At 41.9% G+C, this 21870-nt stretch overlaps 1 protein-coding gene across 1 annotated transcript; it reads left to right on the forward strand.

Moving 5' to 3' along the window:
- The first annotated feature begins 2005 nt into the window (after positions 1 to 2005).
- On the forward strand, positions 2006 to 21447 carry LOC110503517 (transmembrane protein 120A-A). The gene is made up of 12 exons (XM_021581866.3): positions 2006 to 4935; positions 5156 to 5274; positions 5385 to 5504; positions 5657 to 5716; positions 5925 to 6020; positions 6884 to 6973; positions 9140 to 9205; positions 13780 to 13841; positions 14048 to 14140; positions 14251 to 14315; positions 20613 to 20681; positions 20982 to 21447. Exons 1-12 carry the CDS (start codon positions 4867 to 4869, stop codon positions 21096 to 21098), a joined length of 1026 nt encoding a protein of 341 aa, XP_021437541.1. The 5' UTR covers positions 2006 to 4866; the 3' UTR covers positions 21099 to 21447.
- The last annotated feature ends 423 nt before the right edge of the window (positions 21448 to 21870 follow it).

Raw genomic sequence — 21870 nt, forward strand, 5'->3', positions numbered from 1 at the left:
ATAGTATTTTGTATATGTAAAGACGAGATTAAATCAAGAATAGTCTGATGGGTGGCAATATTAGCCCATCACTTATGAATTATACCCAGTGTAAGGCAAGAAACAATGTTTTTTTTAAAATAGTCAATCATAGTCGCACACCTCATGAAGCCTAGCCCATGGGCCTATATGTTTTGATATGGGTTGTATCATAATCAAAGTGGCCAAATAACTTCTTAAAATTAAGCACATTAATCCAGGGGTGTAGAGCCTAACTGGCATACATAAGCAGTACGATTTTCAAGTTTGCGGAAAATAATTCTCACCATAAAAATGCACCTTTATAATAAATGCTTCACATGCATAATCGCTTTTATGGTCACTATTGATAAATGGTGTTTTCCCACTAATGGAACATTCACGCTTATAGCCTACTGTCGTGTGCGCATTGCTGTGCTTATAATGTGAAGAAATAGCCTAATAGTTTATCACATTTTAAGCTAAACGTTCTGATCTGTTGCATTGAGTAAAAACTTCTTTTTTTTTCATGCTAGTGGTTGTATTAATTTGGGATCTATTGCATCCCACAACTGTCCCGGACTATGTTTTGGAAAATGTATTTCTCAAAAAGAATAGGTTGACTTTTGTACAATGGGGAATAGTAGATTGACATAGGCTATTGCTTTTGCTGTTCGTTAGGCCTACTCATCTTGTTGGCTGACGAAAAGTAAATGTGGACTGTTTTTCCAATATCTTCAATATGCACCTCAGAATTGGATAAGGACGCTCGCAGTTGCGTCCCCAAAGTGTCTGTCTTCACTTGTAGCCTGTGAGAAAGACCCGATAATGTGATGGAGAGCCATGTGAGTGAGAGGTGCAGCACTCAGGGAGAAGGAAACAATGGCCACTGGCCGCAAAAGGCATGGAATTTTTTTGGGGTGCATTACGGCCACACAAAGGGGATACCGCCGGGAAATTGTAGGGGGATTAGTTGGACCGCAGAGTGAAAGAAAAGCAGACAACATTTGCTCAGCATATATGGGAACTTCTTCAAATCTGTTGGAAAAGCATTCCAGGTGAAGCTGGTTGAGAGAATGCCAAACTACTTTGAAGAATCTCAAATGTTAAATATATTTTGACTGGTACTGTAAATCTAACAAGACTCCAGATACACTATAACTCCTTTGGCAGGTAACCTGCCCAGAAGATGCAGGTAACTTCCAACGTGAGCAGTTTTTGCCAGATCCAGTGCACCCTTCTTCTGTTCTTCATTTGCACAATTAACCAAAACAAGATCTCTTCTAGTCACCTTGATTGACTAAACCTTTCCCACTGCTCTCTTCACAGTCCAAATGGATCTCCCAAATGAACCCCCTTGTCCAAAAAACGCGCTCCAACAAGAAATGCACTATTGGACCGATCCTTGTCTTCCACTATAACTTTTGTTTGTTTTGTTCCATTCTTTGACTTCACCATTTTCACCACCTGGAGGACCCAGGTGAGGTTTTCAAAAATAAATTCCCAAAAGTATTTTCTGGTCTAGGAAGGATAGAAGGTGACTACAAAATCTGCCTGAAAGAGGATGCTGTCCCCTATGCCCTTACCACCCCCCCCTCCCCACCCCCCCACCCACCTTGTGCCTATCCCTTTATTGGCCAGAGTAAAGGAAGAGTTGGGGAGGATGGAAGAAATTGGGTCGGTGTCTAAAATAGAGAGTCCCACAAATTGGTGTGCAGGGATGGTAGTGGTCCCAAAAGCCAATGGGGACATAAGGATCTGTGTGGACATGACTAACTTGAATGAGGCACTCTGCAGAGAGACACACACATCATACCATCAGTGGAGCAGTCACTGGCTCAGTTGGATGGCTCACAAGTCTTCACAAAGCTGGATGCCCGCTCAGGTTTCTGGCAGATACCGCTGTCATCAGAGAGCTCACAACGTTTATGACACCGTTTGGCTGTTGCTGTGTTAATGTTTTGCCATTTGGAATCGCTTCCGGTCCTGAGAATTTCCAAAGACGCATGTCCCAGCTGTTGGATGGGCTGAGTGGCGTCATAGTCCACGCGGACAATGTGCTCATGTGCGGAAGCGACAGAGCAGAACAGGATGTAAGGCTCACAGCAGTTCTGACCCAACTCCAGGAGACTGGCCTGACACTAAATGAAAAACGAACTTTTGCACAGTCAGAGGTCTTGTTCTTGGGACACAAAATCAGTGCAGCTGGAATAGAGTCGGACCCGGAAAAGATCAGTGCCATCACAGATATGCTCAGACCCCAGAATGTGGCTGAAGTCAGGACCTTCTTAGGCATGGCCACATATGTGGGTAAGTTCCTCCCACAGTTTTCAGATACAACCAAACCCCTGAGAGACTTACTAGCCAAAGAGAATGACTGGTCATGGGGTCACATGCAACAGGTGGCTTTTGACAAAATCAAAGGAGACCTGGCCTCACAGAGAGTGCTGTCCCAGTATCGTCCCCACGCTAAGACAAAGGTATCAGCAGATGCATCATCCTTTGGGCTAGGGGCGGTCCTCACACAGATGCAGGACAACATGGAGTGGCGTCCAATAGCATACATCTCCCGAAGCTTATCCGACACAGAGCAAAGGTATGCTCAAGTGGAGAAGGAGGCGTTGGCTATCACATGGGCATGTGAAAGGCTCAGCCAATACCTTATTGGCCTGCAGTTTACAGCAGAGACTGACCACAAACCACTGTTGGCTCTGTTAGGGACAAAAGCACTGGACGACTTGCCTCCCAGAGTTCTACGCTTCTGCCTCAGATTACTGAGGTTCACCTACAAGATGGTGTATGTGCCAGGGAAGGCACTGATCACAGCAGATGCACTCTCCAGGGCCCCAATTAAATGTCCATTATCAGAGGAGGAGCAATGTCTAGAGGGTGAGGTACAGGTGTCCATTAATGCAATAAGGGACAGCCTACCTGCATCTCAGACCAAACTGCAGCAGATTGCAGAGGAGCAACAACGAGACCCCATCTGCCGACAGATAGTGCAGCAGTGCAAAAAGGGATGGAGGAACTGCCTCAGCTGCTGAAGCCCTATTGGGTGCACCAAAGTTACTTCCACTGTAATGGAGACCTTCTCATGAAAGGACAACGGATAGTTATCCCAGAGACTCAACCAGAAATGCTAGACAGAGTGCATGAGCGACACATGGGGATAACCAAATGCAGACTGAGGGCTCAACAGTCGGTGTGGTGGCTTGGTCTGAGTACTCAGATTGCCAAGTTGGTGGCCCAGTGTGAGGTCTGTACAAAATGTCAACCTTGTCATCCGGAGCCACTGATGGCAACGGAGCTGTCAAAACGGCCATGGCAAAAGGTAGGGGCAGATATGTTCTATTAGAAAAAATTACACTTATCTGCTAGTGGTAGATTACTATTGAAGATACATTGAAATAGCAAAGACACCCATAACCACATCAGCTGGTGTTAATGGATTAAAGTCTATTTTTTTCCAGGCAAGGGGTCGCTGAGGTCCTGGTTACAGATAACGCTCCCCAGTTCTCTGCAAGCTCCTTTTCTGTTTTTGCCGCAGAATATGACTTCACACGTGACCAGTAGCCCCTACCATGCACAGAGTAATGGTGAGGCAGAGAGAGCTGTGAAAACAGTCAAGGAACTGCTGAAAAAGAACAATGATCCATACAGGGCTCTGTTAGCTTACAGAGTTACACCACTGTATCATAGGCCGTCGCCTGCCGAGCTCCTGATGGGCAGGAGGCTGCCTTCCCCATTGCCTGTCTCGCTGGCTCAGCTTAAACCCCGATGGCCTAACAGGAAGGCCTTCGCTGAGAGGGACAAACGACTGAAACAAAACACAAACTGGAGACTTTATTTGGAGACACCGTGCTACGGAGAGGCCAGAGCTGACCGAAGGTCAACATGTGTGGATTACAAACTCAAAGACACCAGTAATAGTGCTGAGGAAAGAGGATGCCCCACGCTCCTATGTGGTGGACACAGGCTCAGAAGAGGTAGGAAGGAACAGAACACACCTCAGAGCTCTTCCAGATCTACCAACCACACAGACTGAGGCCACAGAAAATGCATAAGAGGGGGTGACGGAGAGATAATGCTCACAGAGCCACATGCGCGCCAAAAAAGGGATATGAAGCCACCAGAGTGGCTGAAAGACTATGTTACTTGAAGAGAAAACATACTGCTGGGGACCATACCCAGCAAAAAGAGACTGTACCTAAGTTAATGTTCATACTGTTTCAGGATGTGAAGTAGCGTGTTAGAGAATAACACTGGTTTCCAAATTGCATTTCAGTTATGGTTCAGTGGTTATGCATGTTGAGTTCTTGTTCATGGGAGAGGGGAAGATGTAGTAGGATGTTCCTTGGGGGTATCCGTACCTATGTATGACATGCGAGGGTTAGGTTAGTAAACATGCTGGAGCTAGAACCTCGTTGTCATGCGTCCTTATTTTAGATAATACTACAGTCAACACTGCACTAGGACTGTTGTCCAAAACTGGTGTTAGTTGCAGAAGTAATAAATGAAGAATACGAGTTGGATTGGGAGAACGTGATGAAAGATGTGATAAACAGATAATTGCAAGAGAGAACAATGTCCATGTCAATCAAGCATATTTGTAACAAAGTCAAAGTTCACTGCCTGCCATAAACAGCCTGTGGACACGTAATACACACTCCCTGAAAACGTTTCACATTACATTGTCAGGAACATAGTTTGTTCATATAGACTCTAGCTGCTCTCTGGTAGACTTAACAGCAAGACCCTATTGACATTGCCTGTGATTTTAAGCAGAAGGCCTCTCTACCAGCCAGAGGACACAATTCCAGGAGGACACTAAGATTTCAGCAATTGAGAAACTCACAAAAGTTAGAAAATATGCCTCCAAGTTTGACAGCTGCACTGCAAGAGTGGGAAAGTCTAGAGAAAGAGTATCATCAGATTCAGGTGAGATGTCAGATCCTATTCTAATACAAATGTTATTTGTCACATGCGCCGAATACAACGGGTGTAGACTACCTTGAAACGCTTACTTAGTTACATAGTGTTACATACAGTAATCACAGTGGTTCATCAAGGAAGAATCATTAGAATAGATGTAATAGGCTATACATTATTGTCAGTATCTTCTATACTGATATGATGATATTTAAAATTTCGTTACTAGGAGAGCCACCGGCTATACTTGCAGAAACTAGAGGAAGTTTCCAAGCTGCAGAGTAATTGCTCTTCGTCTATCGCCCGCCAGCGGAGTAGACTTAAGGACATGTCTCAGTTAATGAAGAAGTAAGTTAATGCACACGCATACATGCTCTCACCTTCGCTCTCCTTCTCTAAACGGTTTCATGCACCCTAACACTGTTTTTCAAGGCCCTCTATCCATCCTTTATAAACAGATGCAATAAGGAGAGACTGACAGAGGAGGATGTAAAAACCTTGGATGAAATCAAGGAGCACATCAAAGCAAGACCCAACACTTTCTTTGAAATGGAGGCTTTCCTTCCAAAGAAAAATGGGTACGAGTGTCACTACATTAAAAACATTATTTCACAGGTCTCAGGGGAGGGACATGTGAAAGAGTTGTTGGCTGTTTTCCTATTCTGAGGATTTATACATTTCAAATGCCAGTTAAATAAAACAATTCTCATTCACATCTCACAAACTACAGGTTGTATCTCAATCTTGTTCTGGGCAATGTAAGCGTGACTCTTCTGAGCAAACAGTCAAAGTAAGTAGCTTCCACTTCAATGGATTTGCTAACTCTTAGAAATTTGAACATACTGTACTTCTTATCTAGTGAACCATAAACCCATTTGTCATTCTATTCCAAATGTCCCCATCAGATGGAGCTGATAATTAACAAATCATAAATCATCTTTCAACAGATGGCAACAGTGTGACTTTGCATGATTCGAAAAATGTTTCTTCCTCCTCAGATTTGCCTACAAAGATGAGTATGAGAAATTCAAGCTGTACCTCACAGTTATACTGCTCCTATTCGCCTTCATGTGTTATTGCTTTGTGAGCTACAGGTAAGCTTGAATAGCTATGAACACAAACAGGTAAACAGCAAAGACCGTGACGCAACCGAGGTGCACACAAACACACACGGAAAAAATAATTACCCACAAAACACAGGTGGGAAAAGGCTACCTAAGTATAGTTCTCAATCAGAGACAACGACAGAAAGCTATCCCTGATTGAGAACCATACCCGGCCAAAAACAAAGAAATTCAAAAACAGAAAAAAGAACATAGAATACCCACCCTAGTCACACCCTGGCCTAACCAAAATAGAGAATAAAAAGCCTCTCTATGGCCAGGGCGTGACACACTTGATGGTTTTGTTGCAAAACGCTATATACTGTATCTGCCTCATACTGAGAAATAACTAGTGATGCTAGGTTTTACACAGTCAAATGTGACAAAGAACAACATTTTTTTATAAAGAACAAATACAAATGATACATTTGTGACATCAATATATATTTTTTAAATGTAAAAAAAAATTATCAATACTTACATTTGACATTTTAGTCATTTAGCAGATGCTCTTATCCAAAATGAGCGACTTACAATTAGTGCATTTATCTTAAGATAGCTAGGTGAGACAACCACATATCACAGTCAAATATACAAGATACAACCATTCCATTTCACCTTAACAATGGCTATATAGCGATTTGCAACAAAACCCATTTTAATACACATCTAAAATCTATTCATAAAAAAATCTGAGAACAGTAATACTTTGCACACACATGAAGGTACCCATAAGCAATCATGTCATTCAACCCTGTCTAGTGTCTGAATCTCTCTCTCTGTGTGAGCGTGCGTGCGTGCGTGCGTGTGTTTGTGTGCGCGTATGTTTGTTTGTGTGTCTGTACCCTGTCTAGATTTGTTGACGCAATCCTCAATTTCTTGCTGGTGTGGTACTACTGCACCCTCACCGTACGGGAGAGCATCCTCATCAGCAACGGGTCCAGGTAGGCCCGTCAGTCTTCAGACCTAATCCCTGGCTAGAGATGATACATTCTTACACTGCTCAACAACAAATTACTTTGGCAAAATAGTAACTACTGCCTCCCGAGTGGCCCAGCGGTCACTACAGACCCGGGTTCGAGACCCATGAGGCGGCGCACAATTGGCCCAGCGTCGTCCGGGTTAGGGGAGGGTTTGGCCGGCCGGGATGTCCTTGTCCCATAACGCTCTAGGGACTCCTGTTGCGGACCAGGAGCATGCACGCTGTCATGGAAGCCAGTTGTACTGTGTTTCCTCTGACACATTGGTGCGGCCGGCTTCCGGGTTAAGTGGGCAGTGTCTCAAGAAGCAGTGTGGCTTCACCTCTCCTGAGTCAGTACGGGAGTTGCAGCGATGGGATAAGACTGTAACTACCAATTGGGGAGAAGTTAAAAATATATACAGTGCCTTGCGAAAGTATTCGGCCCCCTTGAACTTTGCGACCTTTTGCCACATTTCAGGCTTCAAACATAAAGATATAAAACTGTATTTTTTTGTGAAGAATCAACAACAAGTGGGACACAATCATAAAGTGGAACGACATTTATTGGATATTTCAAACTTTTTTAACAAATCAAAAACTTAAAAATTGGGCGTGCAAAATTATTCAGCCCCCTTAAGTTAATACTTTGTAGCGCCACCTTTTGCTGCGATTACAGCTGTAAGTCGCTTGGGGTATGTCTCTATCAGTTTTGCACGTCGAGAGACTGACATTTTTTCCCATTCCTCCTTGCAAAACAGCTCGAGCTCAGTGAGGTTGGATGGAGAGCATTTGTGAACAGCAGTTTTCAGTTCTTTCCACAGATTCTCGATTGGATTCAGGTCTGGACTTTGACTTGGCCATTCTAACACCTGGATATGTTTATTTTTGAACCATTCCATTGTAGATTTTGCTTTATGTTTTGGATCATTGTCTTGTTGGAAGACAAATCTCCGTCCCAGTCTCAGGTCTTTTGCAGACTCCATCAGGTTTTCTTCCAGAATGGTCCTGTATTTGGCTCCATCCATCTTCCCATCAATTTTAACCATCTTCCCTGTCCCTGCTGAAGAAAAGCAGGCCCAAACCATGATGCTGCCACCACCATGTTTGACAGTGGGGATGGTGTGTTCAGCTGTGTTGCTTTTACGCCAAACATAACGTTTTGCATTGTTGCCAAAAAGTTCAATTTTGGTTTCATCTGACCAGAGCACCTTCTTCCACATGTTTGGTGTGTCTCCCAGGTGGCTTGTGGCAAACCTTAAACAACACTTTTTATGGATATCTTTAAGAAATGGCTTTCTTCTTGCCACTCTTCCATAAAGGCCAGATTTGTGCAATATACGACTGATTGTTGTCCTATGGACAGAGTCTCCCACCTCAGCTGTAGATCTCTGCAGTTCATCCAGAGTGATCATGGGCCTCTTGGCTGCATCTCTGATCAGTCTTCTCCTTGTATGAGCTGAAAGTTTAGAGGGACGGCCAGGTCTTGGTAGATTTGCAGTGGTCTGATACTCCTTCCATTTCAATATTATCGCTTGCACAGTGCTCCTTGGGATGTTTAAAGCTTGGGAAATCTTTTTGTATCCAAATCCAGCTTTAAACTTCTTCACAACAGTATCTCGGGCCTGCCTGGTGTGTTCCTTGTTCTTCATGATGCTCTCTGCGCTTTTGACGGACCTCTGAGACTATCACAGTGCAGGTGCATTTATACGGAGACTTGATTACACACAGGTGGATTGTATTTATCATCATTAGTCATTTAGGTCAACATTGGATCATTCAGAGATCCTCACTGAACTTCTGGAGAGAGTTTGCTGCACTGAAAGTAAGGGGGCTGAATAATTTTGCACGCCCAATTTTTCAGTTTTTGATTTGTTAAAAAAGTTTGAAATATCCAATAAATGTCGTTCCACTTCATGATTGTGTCCCACTTGTTGTTGATTCTTCACAAAAAAATACAGTTTTATATCTTTATGTTTGTAGCCTGAAATGTGGCAAAAGGTCGCAAAGTTCAAGGGGGCCGAATACTTTCGCAAGGCACTGTATATATATAAAACAGTAACTACTACAGTATGATGCATTTATATAAGTACTCCCTCTTCATATTTGCCTATTCTGATTATTTTCTTGTTGTATTTGGTTAATGTTTCAGGATCAAAGGCTGGTGGGTTTTCCATCATTACGTCTCAGCCTTTCTGTCTGGAGTCATGCTGACATGGTGAGCAAACTCAGGAAGCGCTTGTTGCCAATAGTTGATCACACACCAACCACACCGTAGGTTTTTTCATAGGCAGTTTCCATTTCAAGCAATGGTATGATAGATGGCAAACAATAGAATCCAGTTAGCATTTTCTATTCCTTGTCAATATTTTAAGTTAATTTACTGCAGTGGGCTAAATCAGGATCACACTTAGTGTTTCTTGGTAGTCTTAAACAAATCGACTTTGACTTTTCGACTTTTTAGTATACACCTCACACACATGGCTATGGGTTTAAAAAAAGAAGACACCTGTACCATGTCAGATATAGAGTTGAAGTGTATTCAATTTTGAGTTTGCATCCCAATATTACACTTTCTATACATCACAGAAGATTGAAATATAACAAAACCGTTTGACATAGAAACACCGAATTGATTTAAATGATGTTTATTAATTACGAAATTATGAAAAATATTACTAACATTCCACCCATGAGGCCACTCGAGGACGATCTAGTCATTTGACTGCAGGAAAGGGGTACGCACTTTTCACAACACCCAAAAGTCACTTAACATACACAAGAAAATCAGCAGGAAATAAAGCAATAAAATCACATATTACATAAGTAAGTACAGTACCAGTCAAAAGTTTGGACACACCTACTCATTCAAGAGTTTTTCTTTATTTTGACTATTTTCTACATTGTAGAATAATAGTGAAGGCATCAAAACTATGAAATAACACATATGTAATCATGTAGTAACCAAAAAAGTGCAGGGCTGGGGAGTAACAGATTACAAAAAAGTGTTAAACAAATCTAAATATATTTTAGATTTGAGATACTTTAGATACTTCAAAAGTAGCATTTTCTCAACAAGCTTCACATGGAATGTTTTTCCAACAGTCTTGAAGGAGTTCCCACATATGCTGCTTTTCCTTCAATCTGCGGTCCAACTCATTCCAAACCATCTCTATTGGATTGAGGTCAGGTGATTGTGGAGGCCAGGTCATCTGATGCAGCACTCAATCACTGTCCTTCTTGGTCAAATAGCCCTTAAACACCCTGGAGGTGTGTTGGGTCATTGTCCTGTGGAAAAACAAATAATCGTCCCACTAAGTGCAAACCAGATGGGACGGCTTATCGCTGCAGAATGCTGTGGTAGCCATGCTGGTTAAGTGTGCCTTGAATTCTATATAAATCACTGACAGTGTCACCAGCAAGCATCCCCACACCATCACACCTCCTCCTCCATGCTTCAGGGTGGGAACCACACATGCAGAGATCATCCATTCACCTACTCTGCATCTCACAAAGACATGGCGGTTAGAACCAAAAATATCAAATTTGGACTCATCAGACCAAAGGACAGATTTCCACCGGCCTAATATCCATTGCTCGTGTTTCTTGGCCCAAACAAGTTTCTTCTTATTGGTGTCCTTTAGTAGTGGTTTATTTGCAGCAATTCGACCATGAAGGCCTGATTCACGCAGTCTCCTCTGAATAGTTGATGTTGAGATGTTTCTGTTACTTGAACTCTGAGCTGCAATCTGAGGTGCAGTTAACTCTAATGAACTTTTCCTCTTCAGCAGAGGTAAGTCTAGGTCTTCCTTTCCTGTGGCGGGCCTCATAAGAGCCAGTTTCATCATAGCGCTTGATCGTTTTTGCGACTGCACTTGAAAAAGATTGACTGACCTTCATGTCTTAAAGTAATGATGGACTGTTTTTTCTCTTTGCTTATTTGAGCTGTTCTTGCCATAATATGGACTTGGTCTTTTACCAAATAGGGTTATCTTCTGTATACCACCACTACCTTGCCACAAATGAACTTTTAACAAGGCACACCTGTTAAATGAAATGCATTCCAGGTGACTCAGGAAGCTGGTTGATAGAATGCCAAGAGTGTGCAAAGCTGTCATCAAGGCAAAGGGTGGCTACTTTGAAGAATCTCAATTATAAAATATATTTTGATTTGTTTAACACTTTTTTGGCTACTACATGATTGCATACAGTGGGGCAAAAAGGTATTTAGTCAGCCACCAATTGAGCAAGTTCTTCCACTTAAAAAGATGAGAGAGGCCTGTAATGTCCATCATAGGTACACTTCAACTATGACAGACAAAATTAGAAAAAAAATCCAGAAAATCACATTGTAGGATTTTTTATGAATTTATTTGCAAAATATGGTGGTAAATAAGTATTTGGTCAATAACAAAAGTTTCTCATTGTTGGCAATGACAGAAGTCAAACGTTTTCTGTAAGTCTTCACAAGGTTTTCACACACTGTTGTTGGTATTTTGGCCCATTCCTCCATGCAGATCTCCTCTAGAGCAGTGATGTTTTGGGGCTGTTGCTGGGCAACGCGGACTTTCAACTCCCTCCAAAGATTTTCTATGGGGTTGAGATCTGGAGACTGGCTAGGCCACTCCAGGACCTTGAAATGCTTCTTATGAAGCCACTCCTTCGTTGCCCGGGCGGTGTGTCATGCTGAAAGACCCAGCCACGTTTCATCTTCAATGCCCTTGCTGATGGAAGGAGGTTTTCACTCAAAATCTCACGATACATGGCCCCATTCATTCTTTCCTTTACACGGATCAGTCGTCCTGGTCCCTTTGCAGAAAAACCACCCCAAAGCATGATGTTTCCACCCCCATGCTTCACAATAGGTATGGTGTTCTTTGGATGCAACTCAGCATTCTTTGTCCTTTTTTTACCAAAAAGTTATATTTTGGTTTCATCTGACCATATGACATTCTCCCAATCTTCTTCTGGATCATCCAAATGCTCTCTAGCAAACTTCAGACGGGCCTGGACATGTACTGGCTTAAGCAGGGGGACACGTCTGGCACTGCAGGATTTGAGTCCCTGGCGGCGTAGTGTGTTACTGATGGTAGGTTTTGTTACTTTGGTCCCAGCTCTCTGCAGGTCATTCACTAGGTCCCCCCGTGTGGTTCTGGGATTTTTGCTCACCGTTCTTGTGATCATTTTGACCCCACGGGGTCAGATCTTGCGTGGAGCCCCAGATCGAGGGAGATTATCAGTGGTCTTGTATGTCTTCCATTTCCTAATAATTGCTCCCACAGTTGATTTCTTCAAACCAAGCTGCTTACCTATTGCAGATTCAGTCTTCCCAGCCTGGTGCAGGGCTACAATTTTGTTTCTGGTGTCCTTTGACAGCTCTTTGGTCTTGGCCATAGTGGAGTTTGGAGTGTGACTGTTTGAGGTTGTGGACTTTTATACTGATAACAAGTTCAAACAGGTGCCATTAATACAGGTAACGAGTGGAGGACAGAGGAGCCTCTTAAAGAAGGTCTGTGAGAGCCAGAAATCTTGCTTGTTTGTAGGTGACTGTGGCAAATTAAGTGGTAAACTGTCACCAAATCACCCAAGAATGAGAGTTCTTTCGAACAGGACAGTACCTGTGTGTTTGTTTCTCCGTCCTGGTCCACCCAGGCCGTAGGCGAGGTCAAGGATAGCAGGGTTCGGTACACGAATCGGGTTCTCGGTAGGTCCAGGTCCAAACGCCAACAGGTAAGTCCAAAACAATCCAGCTCATACACGGTAAATCCAGCCAATCTCTATTGTCTCTTTCTCTATTGTTCGTAGATCCTTCCAGCACTCTCTCTCCCTCTTCCTGGTTTTTCTTGACCCTTTATCTGTGTGTCGGCTCCACCTTCTGATGGTTCCCCTTGCTTCTGGGACATGTAGTTTTGGCGGTCGGCCATTTTGTGATCTGTAGTTCTGACAGGGGTGGCCATTTTAGTGATCGGGCAGAGCCCGTTTATTAGTTCTGCTCTCACATATCTGCCATTTATCACTCGACCCCCTTCTTTGCCACAGTGACCAAATACTTATTTTCCACCATAATTTGCTAATAAATTTATTAAAAGTCCTACAATGTGATTTTCAGGATTTAAAAAAATAATTTTGCCTGTCATAGTTGAAGTGTACCTATGATGAAAATTACAGGCCTCTCTCATCTTTTTAAGTGGGAGAACTTGCACAATTGGTGGCTGACTAAATACTTTTTTGCCCCACTGTATGTGTTATTTCATAGTTTTGATGTCTTCACTATTATTCTACAATGTAGAAAATAGTAAAAATGAAGAAAAACCCTTGAATGAATAGTTGTGTCCAAACTTTTGACTGGTACTGTATATAAAAGTGCACTAAACACAAGGACAGACTGACCAGGGAAGTGAACTAGACAGAAGATAAAAGCTAAGACAACAGAGAATCTGAGTAAGCCTGTGTGAAGGTATGAATAGGTGTATGGATTGTGGGGTCCTGACGTGGCGAGGGAGTTCCAGAGTTGGGGAACTACAGTTCTAAAAGCCTGGTCTCCCATGGAGAGGAGCTTGGTGTGAAGGATGGTGAGGAGGCCAGCGTCCGAGGAGTGCAGTGAACTGGTGGGAGTGTAGGGATGCAGGAGGACAGTAAGGTATGTGGGCGCCAGTCCATTGAGTGCTTTGTAGGTGAGAATTAGCAATATAAAGATGATCCTGTATTAAACTGTTAGGAGGTGAAGTTCAACAGTATACAGTATATAATATAGTACACTGTTTGTGAAAGTCATTGTCTGATGTCTCTTAGGCCTGATGGATACCTGTACCAGAATTTCAGGAACCAATTCCTCGCCTACTCTTTGTATCAAAGTAAGCTTTCGTACTTAAAAAACAAGGAATACATTAGTGTTACAACAATTACAAGTAAATGTCTAGTTAAAAAAATATGTCAACCACTTCTTTGTGTGTGTGTGTGTGTGTGTGTGTGTGTGTGTGTGTGTGTGTGTGTGTGTGTGTGTGTGTGTGTGTGTGTGTGTGTGTGTGTGTGTGTGTGTGTGTGTGTGTGTGCATCACAGGCATTGTTCACTGTATGCAGTACTACTATCAGAGCGGCTGTCTGTACAGACTAAGAACCCTGGGAGAAAGACACAACATGGACCTGACTGTGGGTGAGACACAATGTAATAATTACAATGACCCTCCATGTTATAGCTACATAGTTACAGATACATTTGAGATACATTTGTTTACGTCTACGCTGTGTCCATCTATCTTTTAGAAGGATTTCAGTCCTGGATGTGGCAAGGGCTGACATTTCTTCTGCCCTTCCTGTTTTTTGGTCATGTGAGTATGCGATCTGGCTGTGTGATTCCTCTCAGCTCAGCATTAGTTGATCTGGAGTTAGTTTGCTTATGTAATGCTGAGTCACACTGAGGCTACTTTGTTGTTGCATAGGGATTGCATAATAAATCACACATACAGTGCCTACAAAATGTAATCACACCCCTTGACTTTTCTCAACATTTTGTTGTTTTACAAAGTGGGATTAAAATGGATTTCATTGTCATTTTTGGTAAATCTACACACAAAAATGTGAACATTTATAAAAATGTAAAATAAAACACATATTGATTATATAAATCAAATGTTATTGGTCACGTACACATATTTTGCAGATGTTATCGCAGGTGCAGCAAAATTGTGTTTCTAGCTCCAACAGTGCAGTAATACCAAACAATACAATATGCACAAATCCCCAAAATAAAAAAGGAAAAATTATGAGGATGAGGATGAGCAATGTTAGAGTCCAGAATATAAATATATACAGTTGAAGTCGGAAGTTTACATACACCTTAGCCAAATACATTGTTTTTCACAATTCCTGACATTTAATCCTAGTAAAGATCACCACTTCATTTTAAGAATGTGAAATGTCAGAATAATAGTTGAGAGTGATTTACTTAAGCTTTTATTTCTTTCATCACATTCTAAGTGGATCAGAAGTTTACATACATTCAATTAGTGTTTGGTAGCATTGCCTTTTAACTTGGGTGAAACGTGTCGGGTAGCCTTCCACAAGCTTCCCGCAATTAAGTTGGGTGAATTTTGGCCAATTCCTCCTGACAGAGCTGGTGTAACTGAGTCAGGTTTGTAGGCCTCCTTACTCGCACACGCTTTTACAGTTCTGCCCACAAATTGTCTATAGGATTGAGGTCGGGGCTTTGTGATGGCACTCCAATACCTTGACTTGGTTGTCTTTCAGCTATTTTGCCACAACTTTGGAAGTATGCTTGGGGTCATTGTCCATTTGGAAGACCCATTTGTGACCAAGCTTTAACTTCCTGACTGATGTCTTGAGATGTTGCTTCAATATATCCAAGTAATTTTCCTGCCTCATGATGCCATCTATTTTGTGAAGTGCACCAGTCCCTCCTGCAGCAAAGCTCCCCCATAACATGATGCTGTCACCCCCGAGCTTCATGGTTGGGATGGTGTTCTTCGGCTTGCAAGCCTCCCCCTTTTTCCTACAAACATAACGATGGTCATTAACAGTTCTATTTTTGTTTCATAAGACCAGAGGACACTTCTCCAAAAAGTTCAATCTTTGCCCCCATGTGCAGTTGCAAACCGTAGTCTGGCTTTTTATGGCGATTTTGGAGCAGTGGCTTCTTCCTTGCTGAGTGGCCTTTCAGCTTATGTCAATATTGGACTCGTTTTACTGTGGATAAAGATACTTTTGTACCTGTTTCCTCCAGCATCTTCACAAGGTCCTTTGCTGTTGTTCTGGGATTGATTTGTACTTTCCCACCAAAGTGCGTTCATCTCTAGGAGACAGAACACGTCTCCTTCCTGAGCGGTATGACGGCTGCGTGGTCCCATGGTGTTTATACTTGCGTACTATTGTTTGTACAGGTGAACATGGTACCTTCAGGCGTTGTGAGTTGTGGAGGTCTACAATATTTTTTCTGAGGTCTTGGTTGATTTATTTTGATTTTCCCATGATGTCAAGCATAGAGGCACTGAGTTTGAAGGTAGGCCTTGAAATACATCCACAGGTACACCTCCAATTGACTCAAATTATGTTAATTAGCCAATCAGAAGCTTCTAAAGCAATGACATAATTTTCTGGAATTTTCCAAGCTGTTTAAAGGCACAGTCAACTAAGTGTATGTAAACTTCTGACCCCCTGGAATTGTGATACAGTGAGTTATAAGTTAAATAATCTGTCTGTATGTAACGTTCTGAGTGTAGTGGGTGAGAAGTCAGGCGCAGGAAGCAGAGAGTTCAGGGGAGTGCTACTTTAATTCACAAAAACAGCGAACATAAGTCAACCCCATGAAAACACAATATAACGTATAACAAAACAAAACAAACGCCCCAAACAGGGGGACTTAAACTGTCCAGCAAAACACGTAACCCACAGACTTGCACACAAGTTTACACAAAACAGAAGGTCACAATAATTAATCCCGCACAAGGAACCAGGCGGGCCGGCTGACTAATAAAGCCTCACTAATTATACCCAACTCAAAACAGGTGCACTCAATAAACACATAAGGAGGGGGAGGAAATAATCAGTGGCGGCTAGTAGGCCGGCGACGACGACCACCGAGCGCCACCCGAACGGGAAGGGGAGCCACCTTAGGTCGGAGTCGTGACACTGTAAACAATTGTTGGAAAATTTACTGGTGTCATGCTCAAAGTAGATGTCCTAACCGACTTGCCAAAACTATAGTTTGTTGACAAGAAATTTGTGGAGTGGTTGAAAAACGAGTTTTAATGACTAAGTGTATGTAAACTTCCGACTTCAATTGTATGTGTATGATGTGTATGTATAGACATTACGGGCAATATATGAATGGAAAAAATGTGTACAGCAGTAGTTATATAGGATGAACCTTGACTAAAATATAGTATATGTCATGTTCTGACCCTAGTTCTTGTGTTATTTGTTTTTTTAGTTGGTCAGGACGTGAGTTCGGTGGGCATTCTATGTTTTGTGTTTCTAGGTTGGTTTTCTGTGTTCGGCCTAGTATGGTTCTCAGAGGCAGGTGTCGTTAGTTGTCTCTGATTGAGAATCATACTTAGGTAGCCTGGGTTTCAATGTTGTTTTGTGGGTGATTGTTTCCGTGTCTGTTCTCCACATGGTACTGTTTTGTTCACGTTCACGTTTAATGTTTTGTATTCATTGAGTTTTCAGTTCATGTTTTTAAATAAACAACCATGGACACTTACCATGCCGCAGCTTGGTCCGATCCTTGCTACACCTCCTCTTCAGATGAAGAGGAGGAAAACCTTTACAGTATATACAGTGGGTCAAAAAAGTATTTAGTCAGCCACCAATTGTGCAAGTTGTCCCACTTAAAAAGATGAGAGGCCTGTAATTTATCATAGGTACACTTCAACTATGACAGACAAAATGAGAAGAAAAAAAAATCCAGAAAATCACATTGTAGGATTTTTTATGAATTTATTTGCAAATTATGGTGGAAAATAAGTATTTGGTCAATAACAAAAGTTTATCTCAATACTTTGTTATATACCCTTTGTTGGCAATGACAAAGGTCAAATGTTTTCTGTAAGTCTTCACAAGGTTTTCACACACTGTTGCTGGTATTTTGGCCCATTCCTCCATGCAGATCTCCTCTAGAGCAGTGATGTTTTGGGGCTGTTGCTGGACAACACAAACTTTCAACTCCCTCCAAAGATTTTCTATGGAGTTGAGATCTGGAGACTGGCTAGACCACACGAGGTCCTTGAAATGCCTCTTACGAAGCCACTCCTTCGTTGCCCGGGCGGTGTGTTTGGGATCATTGTCATGCTGAAAGACCCAGCCATGTTTCATCTTCAATGCCCTTGCTGATGGTAGGCTTTGTAACTTTGGTCCCAGCTCTCTGCAGGTCATTCACTAGGTCCCCTGTGTGGTTCTGGGATTTTTGGGTGAGATCTTGCATGGAGCCCCAGATCGATTGAGATTATCAGTGGTCTTATATGTCTTCCATTTCCTAATAATTGCTCCCACAGTTGATTTCTTCAAACCAAGCTGCTTACCTATTGCAGATTCAGTCTTCCCAGCCTGGTGCAGGTCTACGAATTTGTTTCTGGTGTTCTTTGACAGCTCTTTGGTCTTGGCCATAGTGGAGTTTGGAGTGTGACTGTTTGAGGTTGTGGACAGGTGTCTTTTATACTGATAACAAGTTCAAACAGGTGCCATTAATACAGGTAACGAGTGGAGGACAAAGGAGCCTCTTAAAGAAGAAGTTACAGGTCTGTGAGAGCCAGAAATCTTGCTTGTTTGTAGGTGACCAAATACTTATTTTCCACCATAATTTGCAAATAAATTCATTAAAAATCCTACACTGTGATTTTCTGGATTTTCTTTCTCATTTTGCCTGTCATAGTTGAAGTGTACCTATGATGAAAATTACAGGCCTCTCATCTTTAAGTGGGAGAACTTGCACAATTGGTGGCTGACTAAATACTTTTTTGCCCCACTGTACATATGAAGAGGGTAAAACTGTGTGCCAACATTATTAAAGTTACCAGTGTTCAATGACTATGTACATAGGGCAGCAAGTATTCACCCCCCTAAGACAATGCATTAGAAACATATTTGGCAGTAATTACAACTGTGGCTCTTTTTGGGTAAGTATAGTGACACAGACCCAGATGCAGACACAGGAGGCTGACAGTTCGAGTCTCTGATATTTATTGAACAACAAGGGGCAGGCAAAAGGCAGGTTGAGGACAGGCAAAAGTTAATAAACCAGGTCAGAGTTCCAAATGGTACAGGCCGGCAGGCAGGCTCGAGGTCAGGGCAGGCGGGCTTAGTCGCAGGGCAGGCAAGAGGTCAGAACTAGGAGGACTAGGAAAAACACACTTGTAAGCTTGCCAAGACAAGACGAACTGGCAACAGAACAGGGAACATGGGTGTAAATACACTGGGGATAATGGGGAAGATGGGCAACACCTGGAGGGGGTGGAGATAAGCACAAAGACAGGTGAAACAGATCAGGGTGTGACAGGTAAGTGTCTAAGAGCTTTGCACACCAGGATTGTACAATATTTGCCCATTATTCTTTAGAAAATTCTTCAAGCTCTGTTAAGTTGGTTGTTGATCATTGCTAAACAAAGACATGTTTAAGGTTTGCCATAGATTTTCAAGCTGATTTTTAGTTACAACTGTAACTAGGCCACTCAGGAAACTTTAAAGTCATCTTGGTAAGATTTTTTTACAATTTTTAACATTTAACGTCATCCAGTGTAGATTTGGCCTTGTGTTTTAGGTTATTGTCCTGCTGAAAGGTGATTATTCGTCTCCCAGTGTCTGTTGTAAAGAAGACTGAAGCAGGTTTTCTTCTAAGATTTTGCCTGTGCTTAGCAGCCACCACCATGCTTGAAAATATGAAGAATGGTACTCAGTGATGTTTTGTGTTGGATTTGCCCAAACATAACGCTTTGTATTCAGGACAAAAAGTTCATTTCTTCGTCTCATTTTTTTGCAGCATTACTTAAGTTCCTTGTTGCAAACAGGATGCATGTTTTTGAAAATGTTTATTATGTACAGACTTTTCACTCTGTCATTTAGGTTAGTATTGGTGGAGTAACTACAATGTTGTTGTTCCATCCTCAGTTTTCTCATATCACAACCATTGGCATGGTGAAATCCTTGAGCAGTTTCCTTCCTCTCCGGCAATTGAGTTAGGAAGGTATCTTTGTAGTGACTGGGTGTATTGATTCACCATCCCAAGCCTAATTAATAACTTCACAATGCTCAAAGGGCTTCTTTTTTTTTTTTTTTTTTTTTACACATCTACCAATTGGTGCCCTTCTTTGCAAGGCATTGAAAAACCTCCCTGGTCTTTGTGGCGGAATCTGTGCTTGAAATTCACTGCTCGAATTAGATATTTGTATGTGTGTGGTACAGAGATGGGGTAGTTATTCATTAATAGTGGTTTTCATGATTTTCTTTAACGCAGAATAAGTCCATGCAACTTATTCTGTGATTTGTTAAGCACAGTTAAACTCCTGAACTTATTTAGGCTTGCCATAAGAAAGGGGTTCAATACTTATTAACTCAAGACATTTCAGTTGAATTTACTCATGATTTTAACATTTTCTTCAAACAAAATTCCACTTTGACATTATGGGGTATTGTATGTAGGCCAGTGACACAAAGTCTCAATTTAATCCATTTTAAATTCAGGCTGCAACACAACAACATTTGGAAAAAGTCAAGGGGTGTGAATACTTTCTGAAGGCACTGTAAATCTTCAGTCATATTGTAGAATTATGCTTTATCATGTTTTAGTGGCTCCTGAACTAGACCTGGGTTTCAAACTTGAAATAATTATTTCAAATACTTTATCTGTGCCTGTTAACTTGCCTGGCTTAATAAACAAATAGAAAAGTCCTAAAACTGCTAACCCTGCCCATCGGGAACTCCAGGCAGGCTCAAGCATGTGTTTAAACTATTTTTATCAAGTATTTTTCAAATATTTGAACCCAGGTCTGCCCTGAACATTTTGTTGACCTAGCACTTGGTATTGTGTGTGTGTGTGTGTGTGTCTGCGTGCATACGTGTGTATTACTTAATGTATGTGTGTGTGTGTGTGTGAAACGTGATGTTTTGTGTTGCAGTTTTGGCAACTCTACAACGGACTCTCTCTGTTCAGGATGGCTCGGCTCCCAGACTGTCAAGAGTGGCAGGTCAGTGTGCCCCCAGACAGCTTTCCTGATAGACACATTCTTTGCTCCATTCACCCCCTAAAGTGATTCAGTTTATAATGATAAAGAGGGCCTCATGTCTTAGCAATGTTAATGTGTGAACAGGGCATGGGGCTTGTACATAAAATGTTGATTTATTTGTTAAAAGTATTACGCCCTTTAGATTATAGTCTCCCATCCATAAAAGCAGACAACAAGCCATCCAGTTTTCTATTATATAATTATAGAAAAGTTGTCTTCCCCATCTTATGCCAGTATTCACAATTTCTGGTGTCATTCTAGGTCTCAATGTGTGGAATCTCTTTCCTCATTCTGTTCATGGGCAACTTCCTCACTACTGTTGCAGTAGTCCGCACCAAGCTCAAGAGCAAGGACCAGGCAAAATCCAAGGGTCAGTGAGATGAAGAGGATACACAGAAACTGCATCCGCTGGTTCATCCTATAGGAGCTTCTCGGGAAACTTTCTATAATCATGGCTCATTTACTAGTGACAGAGGATCATGGGCAGTATTCAATGATCCCCAACTTTGGTTGCTTTGGGGTTGCTACTGTATAGATTTGTGATTTGGATAAATATAAAGATAGTTTCTGCTCAATATAATAATGGCACAGCAGTTTAGGGTGTGACTTAGACATTTCAGAAGAATTTCTACTAAATTAAAAGGACAGCAGAATAGTCAGTGTGATTGTGCAATAACATGGCCTCTTATTGCTAAAATAATAAATTATATACTGTGGACCTATCTCATACCCCATCTTCAGGTGTGTGTGTGTGAGAGATACCACAAGGCTTGACAGATTTATTGATTCCATGGATATCATCCCATAAGGTACAGGTCTGTGCTACACTGCTATCTGTTCTTGGTACTATCAACAATCAAAATACACTTTATTTAACTAGGCAAGACAGTTAAGAACAAATTCATATTTACAATGACTGCCTACCTGGGGAACAGTGGGTTAACTTCCTTGTTCAGTGGCAGTATAACCCAGTTTAGGGATTCGAGCTTGCAACCTTTCAGTTACTAGTCCAATGCTCTAACCACTAGGCTACCCGCCTTAATCTTTCATTATGCGAGGATACCTTCAATATGACTGAAGGTAACTTGTTTCAGGGATGTGCAGACAGTTTGTACTATTGGGTGGATTACATAACCTTGACTCCTGGCCC

This window comes from Oncorhynchus mykiss, chromosome 24 (assembly GCF_057628025.1).
Source record: "Oncorhynchus mykiss isolate SJ-2025 chromosome 24, ASM5762802v1, whole genome shotgun sequence".
Classification (NCBI taxonomy): Eukaryota; Metazoa; Chordata; class Actinopteri; order Salmoniformes; family Salmonidae; genus Oncorhynchus; species Oncorhynchus mykiss.

Coding starts and splice junctions, on each gene's coding strand:
- LOC110503517 (XM_021581866.3), top strand. CDS start 4,867: ATGCCTCCAAGTTTGACAGCTGCACTGCAAGAGTGGGAAAGTCTAGAG. Junction 6,974..9,139: donor CTCATCAGCAACGGGTCCAG/GTAGGCCCGTCA, acceptor TTAATGTTTCAG/GATCAAAGGCTGGTGGGTTT. Junction 20,682..20,981: donor CAGACTGTCAAGAGTGGCAG/GTCAGTGTGCCC, acceptor GTGTCATTCTAG/GTCTCAATGTGTGGAATCTC.